The sequence below is a fragment of the Sinohyriopsis cumingii genome, chromosome 4 (assembly GCF_028554795.1).
Source record: "Sinohyriopsis cumingii isolate HCF-2022 chromosome 4, ASM2855479v2, whole genome shotgun sequence".
Taxonomy (NCBI): Eukaryota; Metazoa; Mollusca; class Bivalvia; order Unionida; family Unionidae; genus Sinohyriopsis; species Sinohyriopsis cumingii.
In genome coordinates, this window is record NC_142964.1 from 126,549,453 (window position 1) to 126,561,053 (window position 11,601).

The following is an 11,601-nucleotide window of genomic DNA, read 5'->3' on the forward strand; positions in this document are numbered from 1 at the left end:
TCACAGAGGGTTGGCGCTCCATATGACCTAGAAAAAGTAAAATCACAGAGGGTTGGCGCTCCATATGACCTCGAAAAAGTAAAATCACTGAGGGTTGGCGCTCCATATGACCTAGAAAAAGTAAAATCACAGAGGGTTGGCGCTCCATATGACCTCGAAAAAGTAAAATCACTGAGGGTTGGCGCTCCATATGACCTAGAAAAAGTAAAATCATTGATGGTTGGCGCTCCATATTATCTAGAAAAAGTAAAATCATTGAGGGTTGGCGCTCCATATGACCTAAAGAAAGTAAAATCACAGGGTTGGCGCTCCATATGACCTAGAGAAAGTAAAATCATTGAGGGTTGGCGCTCCATATGACCTAAAGAAAGTAAAATCATTGAGGGTTGGCGTTCCATATGATCTAAAGAAAGTAAAATCACTGAGGGTTGGCGCTCCATATGACCTATAGAAAGTAAAATTACTGAATAATTGTTCCCTATGACGTAGAAATTTTATTTCGGTATCATATAAATCGATTAATTTAAACCTTTGTAGAACTGAATCGGGTATCGCATAATGGTCACAAGTAATTTCGTAATTTCGTTTGGAGCATGTAGACAATGAAGAAGTTACTATTCTTTAATCACAGTATGATGGCAAGTAAAGTCTCAGAATGACCTATGTAGGCAATGAAAAAGTTACTATTCTTTAATCACAGTATGCTGGCAAGGTAAAGTCTCAGGTTAAATAGTACTTTTGTAGATTTGGACATGCGCATGTTTAACCAGGCCCCAAGGTTTGACTCAAAATTCTGACGTCTGATTGGTCAGTACTTTATTGATAACCAATCAAACATCATAAATGTGGACTGAGTCTGAGTTTAAGCATGAGGATATTGGAATAATTCCATTATTATTTCAGATTGAGATTATTTGTATGCATTCACAGACAAGAATGTTTGCACGTTCATAGGTACTATATGATTTTCACGTTCCCAGATACTAGATGATTTGCATTTACCCACGAACTAAAAGGTTTGCACGTACCCAGGTATTAGATGATTTGCATGTACCCATGAACTAGATAATTTGCGTGTACCTATGTAGCAGATGATTTGCAGGTACCTATGAACTAGACGGTTTCATGTACCCAGGTACTAGATGATTTTCATGTACACATGTACTCGATGATTTGTGTGTACCCACGTACCTGCAAGTAGCTAATAACGTATAGCTGCATCACCTCAATGAACTATTTGTACAACTGAAAGCAGAGTCCATTGTTCTTTTATGATCTTTAATAAAGCTATTATTCTGTGATTGCATATCGCGTGTAAAAGCCAGCTACTTCTGCTTATTTACCCCCATTTCAGTGGACGTAGCAGTGGAGTGGTCTCATCAGGCACTGTTTTATAACATGGCTCAGTGTTGTACGGCCGGATCGAGGACATACGTACAGGAGGACATTTACGACAACTTTGTGCAGAAAAGTGTTCAGCGGGCCAAGGCCAGAACTGTTGGTGACCCATTCAACCCGGCTAATGAATCAGGACCACAGGTGGACAAATTACATCTTCTTTTCACAACAGTTTTATTTATTAAGCACTGAATATTTCACCAGCAGGTTTTAAGATTTGCTTTCATTTGCATCCAATTATTTCGCACAAGTCCTTCAGTTTTAGGTTAGAATCTATCTTCCAAACGAATGAAAATATAATATCTAGTTTTGATGTATGAATACCTGGCTTTTACATTGTGTTAAGACACACAAGAATAATTCCTGTGTTCATCACATACAATTAAAGCTACTGGATGGACTTTACTAGTGTTGTTGTTGTTGTTATTGTTGTTGTTGTTGTTGTAGGGTTTAACGCCATTTTCAGCACAAGATAGGCAATACATGGTGGCCAGTATGACTGGTGGAGGAAGAACGCTGGAAAGCCCCGTGGAGAACCAACGACCCACGAGAAGCTACTGGCAAGCTTTCTCACGTACCCACGTTAGCCGAGCCCGAGACTGGAACCCCACGCAGACAGAGGTGAGATGGAAGCGATCCGTAACGGTGAGCGCTTTAGGCCACTGGGCCACTTTGGGCTCCCTTTACTAGTGACTTGCTAGATATTGTTTTTGTAAAGTAAGTCTTACCTTCTAATCCAGATCGATACTTTCCTTTCTTTCCTCTCCTTCTTAAGTTGCTAAGAATATATCTTTGTAATAAATTTTGCGTTGAAACCCTGATAAAGCCTATGTATGTTATTCAGAAGACAATTCGGTCGCAAGAAATATCATAAACTGAATAGCGTGACCATAGGAAAGTCAGTATATTAAAGAAACTTTTAACTTTGAGATTGAAAAGAACGTTTAATGTAACTCGGTATAAACATTTATGTCTGATGTTCCAATGGCACCGGTCAATTTGAAATGGACGTAGCTGAGGACGCCATAGCGGTAAACACCGAGTTTTAGCTTCCTGATTTGAAAGTTCACGGTTAGAGCTACTGTGCATGCCGTTAAAAAAATCCCCGAGCGCTCAGATCTGAAAGTTTCCGATAAGATAGAATGGTTGATATAACACACGGAACGAAGAAACTCTCATTTTGTGCTCCTATAATTTATCTGCATATTCGCCAATTAAAGACTTTAAAGGGGTTCTCAAGCAGACGACAACGCACGTTTGTAGTAATGGAAGATGCATTGTAGGACAACACTCCATCACTGTCTTCTAGGTTTCCTCGGAAAGAAAGTTTGGGGATGTGTTCAGTGAGTATGGTGAACACATCTACGAATTTTCCCACTATAAACGGAGCTTTTGTCAACGATGCAGATATACAGAAAGAAAACCCAAAAGAACGGACATTTTAGGGTTGAAAATGGAAGTTATGTTCTATTCCTCAGATTTCCCAAAATAATGTCCTTGGAAAGCTGGTGTCTTACATAGACGAGGACAAAAGGAAGTTGTTTGTTTGAAAAATCTACGTAGTCGTTTTGAATAGTTTTGCACCAAATGAAGGAATAACTGCTGAAAAAATTTAATGTTAGCAACTTCAGATAAAATATACAGTCTATCACAATCATTAAGGCAACTAATAATTTATCTTCACATACGCATCATTGCAACCTTTTATAAGTGGAGAGACGAATAACAGATATCAAGTGTAATATCTTGCCAGTGATAGATATATATATATATATATATATATATATATATATATATATATATATATATATATATATATATATATATATATATATACACACACATATATATATATATATATATATATATATATATATATATATATATATATATATATATATATATATATATATATATATATATATATATATATGATATACTGTGTAGCCACATTATCCCTAAAGCGATTCACACCTCTTACTTATTGAAATATTAAAAAGGTGTTTTTTTTTCTTCCAGAGATTGACCCCTGCTGAAAAGCCCTAATACAAAAATAAACAAAGGATATTTTCGTTCATACCGTGCAAGGGGATTGATCTTATTTCAGGTAAACGAGGAGCAATTCAACAAAATTTTGTCCTTAATAGAAAGTGGAAAGAAGGAGGGTGCCAAGCTAGAATGTGGAGGTCAGAGAATTGGCAACAAGGGATTCTTCATTCAGCCAACCGTTTTCTCAGATGTCACCGAAAACATGCGCATCGGCCGCGAAGAGGTGAGCCACTGTTTAGCGCAACAGTTTCCGCAATATATTGTATGGTGTGAATAGATGCTATTATCAATCTTAATTTCCCATAGGAGGCAATTTAAACAGAAAGAAATGATACGATCTAACTATATAAGCACGACTGGTAATTATTTTGAGGAAATTCATTTCCAACTATTGAAAATAATTATTTCTATAAAGAAATAATTATTCCTCATTTGGTTCCATTATCTTATTTTCCAAATTCCTCATTTGGTTCTATTATCGTGTTTTCGGGGCTTTTCTGGGAAGAATAATTCATATTTCAAATAATATGGCACAAACTCTGTATCTAATTATAAAATATGCATACAATTTAACTAGGTATTTAGTGTGTATCTCTCAATGTTTTATTTTATTGCTCCGATAAGTTTGACAATGACACATTTTGGCTCAGTTTGTAGTTATGACCTGTGTTTTGATTAAAAATTCTTTGTCTTCGTGTTAGATATTTGGACCAGTACAGCAGATTATCAAGTTCAAGACCATTGAGGCAGTGATTCAAAGAGCTAATAAGACTGAATACGGCCTGGCCGCTGCCATATTTACACATAATATCGACTTAGCTCTCACCTTCTCTAGCAGGGTCAAGGCTGGCACAGTTTGGTAAAACTACTAACATAAAACAATATCATCATAAATTACAACTTATTTTCCTTCGTCTTTTTCCTTTATCTATTTATACTTACTTGGACCGCAGAAAATACGCAGCACTGAAAATGTCCAAAATTCTAAAATGTCAAACCGTCCTCACTGAATACAAGACACACATGTGAACCTGGCTGACATCTGCCTGGATGACATCTGCCTAGTAGGCAAAACCAATAACAGTTGTGGCCAAGAAATCTGGTTTATTATAATATTTTATGTAGAAAGTTCTTCCTTTTCTGTTGATTAAATATATTATAAACAATTTTTTCAAGTTTTGGTAGAGGCGCATAGTGTTAGTACCCTTGTTCTTCCAGTCCATCCGTCACTCTATAGTTGTACTGATTAGGTCATTTCAGACACTGTCCAAAGCCGCCTTCGTGCCATAAATACATTTCTAGTCATTTGTTAAATCTCAATCCATATTTGATGATAGATCATCATTTTTATACTACTGAATCGTACTTGTGCCAGGATGCGTTCTGTGAAATTTAGTTACATTTTCTTGAGCGCTTAATGAAAAATTTAACGGCTATTATGTTAAAAGATTTGTCCTCAAATTTAGCAACAGTCTGTTGAGCAATTTTTGAAAAGTTATTAAAAGGTCATTTTATTTTTTGTATGGCGGCCATATTTGTAATTATTCTTCAGCATAATGTATATGCAATGCGAGACTTCGTATCAGAGTTCTTCCTATCAAACTGTGTGAAATTTAGTCTCGCGTTTTTTGTTGTTGTTGACAGGTTGTTGCCAACAAGTTGTTGTTGACAGGTTGTTGTTGACAGATTGTTGTTGACAGGTTGTTAAATAAATATTTTTAGTTATGTTGACCAGCAAGGACATTTATCGTCAGACTTTTTACCATACGTTAAGGTCATAAGACCTTAAAGTAATGTGAATTTATTAACATTATCAACTTTATTGCCAAAGTTATGACTGCTGAAGAAACAAAACAAGACGACCAACAGATTGATAACCATGACGGTACGAATCATCATTATTTTCACTGCCACCACCACCCCAATGACGAGAACAAAAGAAAGAAAAAGAAAACTAAACTACTATTTGCTTTACGCAGACAGCTTGAATAGGCTTGCATTAACGAGGAGTCCTCAGAAATTAAAATCAATGATTATATATAAAAATCTTGTTAATGTTACCAAGCATTCTCCTGTATGATCCATATAGCACTTTCAGCTGTTTGGTGCATATTGGTATTTCTTTCTTTCTGCCTGTCTGTTTCGTTATATATATATATATATATATATATATATATATATATATATATATATATATATATATATATATATATATATATATATATATATATCACCTATCTTTTGATCAGGGTGAATGCTTACAACGTGTTAAGCCCATGTGCTCCATTCGGAGGCTTCAAGCTGTCTGGCATTGGGAGAGAACTGTAAGTTAACATGTTATAGTATTTAACATACACTCTAACGCAACGAAGCACTCGCCACAACATGTGAACCACTCAAAGAAAATCTAAATAATACAGGGTGTATTCGACTGCAGTGACCGTGTATGTCCGGGTAGGTATAATGCTATCTGTGTCTGTTGGACTGTCATGACCATGCATGTCCGGAAAGGCATACTACTATCTGATCGGACTGCAATGACCATTCTTGTCATGATAAGTGTAATACCATCTGAGTCTATTTGACGGCAATGACCATGCTTGTCCACAGAGGTACATTACTGTCTGAGTCTGTTTGACTGCAATGACCATGCATGTCCGGATAGGTATAATGCTGAGTCTGTTTGACTGCAGAAACCATGCATGTCCGGATAGGTATAATACTATCTGAGTCTGTCTGACTCCAGGGACCATCCATGTCCGGATAGGTGTAATGCTGAGTCTGTGTGACTGCAGTGGCCATGCATGTCAGGTTAGGTATAATACTACCTGAGGCTGTCTGACTGCAGGGACCATGCATGTCCGGATAGGTATAATGCTGAGTCTGTTTGACTGCAGAAACCATGCATGTCCGGATAGGTATAATACTATCTGAGTCTGTCTGACTCCAGGGACCATGCATGTCCGGATAGGTATAATGCTGAGTCTGTGTGACTGCAGTGGCCATGCATGTCCGGATGCAGGGACCATGCATGTCCGGATAGGTATAATGCTGAGTCTGTTTGACTGCAGTGACCATGCATGTCCGGATAGGTATAATGCTGAGTCTGTTTGACTGCAGAAACCATGCATGTCCGGATAGGTATAATACTATCTGAGTATGTCTGACTCCAGGGACCATGCATGTCCGGATAGGTATAATGCTGAGTCTGTATGACTGCAGTGGCCATGCATGTCCGGATAGGTATAATACTACCTGAGGCTGTCTGACTGCAGGGACCATGCATGTCCGGATAGGTATAATGCTGAGTCTGTTTGACTGCAGAAACCACGCATGTCCGGATAGGTATAATACTATCTGAGTCTGTCTGACTCCAGGGACCATGCATGTCCGGATAGGTATAATGCTGAGTCTGTGTGACTGCAGTGGCCATGCATGTCCGGATGCAGGGACCATGCATGTCCGGATAGGTATAATGCTGAGTCTGTTTGACTGCAGAAACCATGCATGTCCGGATAGGTATAATACTATCTGAGTCTGTCTGACTCCAGGGACCATGCATGTCCGGATAGGTATAATGCTGAGCCTGTGTGACTGTAGTGACCATGTATGTCCGGATTGGTATAATATTATCTGAGTCTGTTTGACTGTAGTGACCATGCATGTTCGGATTGGTATAATATTATCTGAGTCTGTTTGACTGCAGTGACCATGTATGTCCGGATAGGTATAATACTGAGTCTGTTTGACTGCAGTGACCATGCATGTCCGGATTGGTATTTTGATATCAATACCAGGAAGAGTTGATAAATGGTGAGAAACTATCTAGAGTCTGTGAAGCACATCACAAAGTAAAAACACTTTGCAATAATCTTAATTGAATAATTCGGAGGTAAAATAAAAAGTTCAGTGAAGTTCTTCTTAAGTCACTTTGTTATCGTAACAAATCTGCCGCTGTGAAGATCGTGCTTGTAGTGTTCGTAGAAATGACTGTCCTTGTCTTATCGTGGTCAGATTTACACTGTACGACTTTACCCCACCCCCAAAAGATGCAGTTGGCTTGAAATTATGCTAATTTCATATAGAATGTCCGCAGCCTGGTAGGTATGTGGATTAGATCGTCAAAGGTGCAAGTTGCACACCCATATTTGAATCATCAGATTAATGTTGGTCGTAGCCAAAACCTAATAGATCAATGGATATATCGTTAAAAAGGTAAGTTTACAGTCACCTGTATATGAATCCAAAGATTTCTGTTAGCTGGATTTAAAACCTAAATCTAGTACATCTATGCATATATCAATACAGATTCCAGATGCAAACCTGTGTATGAACTCAGATTCATGTTAATGACAGTACAAGTAGTATCTTAAACAATATTGATCTTTCCATTATTAAACATTAATATTACCTGGTTTATCTGTGTTGGGAATTATAAATGCTCAATATTAAAGTTTTATATGTAGAAAGATACTTGAAAATATTAATTATTCCTTAATTATGAAGTGCTATCAGACATCTGATTGTCATGTTAATACTGTGATGTTTAATATTACAAATATTTACATTTTTCAGTATTACCAATGTTTGTACTTAATTATTGTAACTATTATCTTATTAATTTAACACTTAATTAATTGTAACCATAATCTTATTATCATGCTAATTTAATACTTAATTAATTGTAACCATTCTGTTATTACCATATTAATTTAACACTTGATTAATTGTAACCATCATCATATTATCATATTAATTTAACACTTGATTAATTGTAACCATTATCATATTATCATATTAATTTAACACGTGATTAATTGTAACCATCATCATATTATCATATTAATTTAACACGTGATTAATTGTAACCATTATCATATTATCATATTAATTTAACACTTGGTTAATTGTAACCATCATCATATTATCATATTAATTTAACACTTGGTTAATTGTAACCATCATCATATTATCATATTAATTTAACACTTGGTTAATTGTAACCATTATCATATTATCATATTAATTTAACACTTGATTAATTGTAACCATTATCATATTATCATATTAATTTAATACTTGATTAATTGTAACCATTATCATATTAATTTAACACTTGGTTAATTGTAACCATCATCATATTATCATATTAATTTAACACGTGATTAATTGTAACCATTATCATATTATCATACTAATTTAATACTTGATTAATTGTAACAATTATCATATTATCATATTAATTTAACACGTGATTAATTGTAACCATTATCATATTATCATATTAATTTAACACTTGATTAATTGTAACCATTATCATATTATCATATTAATTTAATACTTGATTAATTGTAACCATTATCATATTAATTTAACACTTGGTTAATTGTAACCATCATCATATTATCATATTAATTTAACACTTGGTTAATTGTAACCATCATCATATTATCATATTAATTTAACACGTGATTAATTGTAACCATTATCATATTATCATACTAATTTAATACTTGATTAATTGTAACCATCATCATATTATCGTATTAATTTAACACTAATCTTAACCCTTCTTTATCTTCTTCCTACTGAACAGGGGTGAATACGGATTACAACAGTATACTGAAGTCAAAAATGTGAGTAATTAAATAAATAAAAGTCTTCAATGTACGACATTACTCTGCTTTTTTATTTATTTATTTATTTATTTACTTATTTATTTGTTTATTTATTTATTTATTTATTTATTTATTTATTTATTTATTTATTAAATCTGAAAATATAATGGTCTCTATGTAGTATTTAAGTGCCAGAAAGTCAACTAGTCTTCAAATTAAAATGACCATCTAATAATTTTTGTGGTGCGATTTTTTTTAACAGGACGGTGAAGCTTATCTCCTTTGTAATTACTTGAATTTGAATCTTAAACATATACTGAGATTACGAAAGCAACGAGAACGTTTCAGAACTGCCAACTCAGCATGTAATGTACACGCTTTTAGCCGAGCGGGTAATATTCCAGCCTATACAAGGCTGTCAAATGATTTAGCTATTTCTCCAAGAACGCTCGCATATTGGCTTATTTGATCTAGATACAATGTGTTTGTTTTATTATTTAGGTGGTAATCAAAACTCCCACAAAGCTGTAAAGAATGACCCACGCAAAGACTTACAGATTGCTTAGATGCCACTTCAATCATTGAGATGAAAACACGTGTAGTAAACGTACCCGAGATGCATTTTGAGTAACCGGCATCAACAATGTCTTTTTCGAATAAAATCGGATCTCTGAACTCGCTTGCCATATGATTTTACATCAGTGAAGAGCTTGTATAATTTGCATCGACTTTTTAAACATGTGAATACATGATAAATAATAAAGCACATCAAGTTTCTATGTTTTCTTTCAAATTCTACTCATTCAGGTAAAGTCGTCACTTTACAAAAACACACTAACTGCATATATTTGGATTACACTATAGATAAATCCTATGAAATAATACACTTTCTGGACAGCAACATTAAGCCTTTTTAGCATTTCCCGATATATTTATTTTTAGCCATCGGTAGAGGTAGCTGGATAACATATTTAGCCAGCCCTGAATGATCCTGGCGCATTTGACGCATAAGCAGAGAGAAGATATTGTCACTTGATTACTAACATAATGTTACACAATACGTCACTCTCTTGGAAATACTTGAATAAAAGAAAATGCAATGGTTGGTATACATTTCTGTACTAAAATACATTTATTGTCACTTATTTATACGTATCACAAACTTCACAAAATTACAAAGTTATTGTGCATGTAACTATTCAGTTTCATGCATCTGTCAGAAATGGTATATATATATATATATATATATATATATATATATATATATATATATATATATATATATATATATATATATATATATATATATATATATATATATATATATATGGCTTTTGAAGTGTCGGTATAAAGCAAGTTTAGTATACCAATAGTATAGGTAGATCAAACCGTGATTTGCCCGTAGAGTATACATATACACAATGATCATGTTACTGCAATCGCTTTTACATCATTTGCATAGTGTACAATATACTTTAATTGTATGTGGTGTAAGTGAAGCATGTATTTTATGTATGTTTTAATATACCGCCTGTATGAGTTTTACATAAACAGGAAACGACAGATAGCATGTGTGTGTTTGTGTCTGATTTGGATTTTTAACGTATATTTAACAATTTTTCAGTCATATCGCTACGATGTCTACAGTGTGACATTTTTATGGTGATGCCTAAAACTGGGGCATCATGTCGCAGACATGTAGCATGATGTCCCACCCAGTCACATTATCCTGACACCAGGCCGACCAGTCCTAACACTAACCTCTAAATGCTGAGCGCCAAGCGAGGCAACTGTTAGTACCATTTTTGTAAGTCTTTGGTATGACTCGGCCGGGGATCGAACCACGATCTCCCGCATCCGAGGCCACCGGAGCAGTAGGTAGGTAGGTAGGTAGGTAGGTAGTTAGGTACGTAGATAGATGGATGGATGGATGGACGGATGGACGGACGGACGGAAGTAGTGAATGGAGACGATTCAGCGACAAGGGGACTTTAATGTTAAAATAGTGAGTTTGCCCTTTGGCGACAATGGGAATTTAACATGGGGAGCACAGGATAGGCATTATAGCGACAAGGAGAATTTAACATGGGGAATACAGGACTGGCATTTATAGCGACAAGGGGAATTTAACATGGGGAGCACATGATATGCATTATAGCGACAAGGGAATTTTAGTGTTAAAATAGGGAGGTTTGCCTAAAAGCGACAATGAAAATTTAACATGGGAAAATTTTGAATGCCTTATAGCGACAAGGGGAATTGAACATGGGAATAGATGGTGGGCCTGTATAGAGACAAGGGGAATTGAACATGGGAATATATGGTGGGTCTATATAGCGTCAAGGGAAATGGAACATTTTTTTTAAAAAAAAGGTAGACATGAAAGTGAATGTCTTTCCGAGACATGGGAGTGGCCCTAAAAAGGGCCTTTTTGTTTTATGTTAACATACCATACTGTTAACACAGAGGGCACCACATTGGTCTTCTTCTTGTCCTTAAACTCTGTCTTACTTCTGGGCCATAGATGATCACTCTC

General features: G+C 35.3%; 1 protein-coding gene across 1 annotated transcript in view; it reads left to right on the forward strand.

Moving 5' to 3' along the window:
* The window catches only part of LOC149802060 (aldehyde dehydrogenase 1A1-like), a 63,580-nt gene extending 53,949 nt beyond the window's left edge, over positions 1 to 9,631 (forward strand). Inside the window, exons 8-13 of the mRNA XM_089956885.1 lie at positions 1,355 to 1,539; positions 3,506 to 3,670; positions 4,149 to 4,306; positions 5,697 to 5,771; positions 9,044 to 9,087; positions 9,567 to 9,631. Of these exons, the coding sequence (XP_089813011.1) occupies positions 1,355 to 1,539; positions 3,506 to 3,670; positions 4,149 to 4,306; positions 5,697 to 5,771; positions 9,044 to 9,087; positions 9,567 to 9,631 (692 nt within the window). The remainder of the gene's footprint in view (positions 1 to 1,354; positions 1,540 to 3,505; positions 3,671 to 4,148; positions 4,307 to 5,696; positions 5,772 to 9,043; positions 9,088 to 9,566) is intronic.
* The last annotated feature ends 1,970 nt before the right edge of the window (positions 9,632 to 11,601 follow it).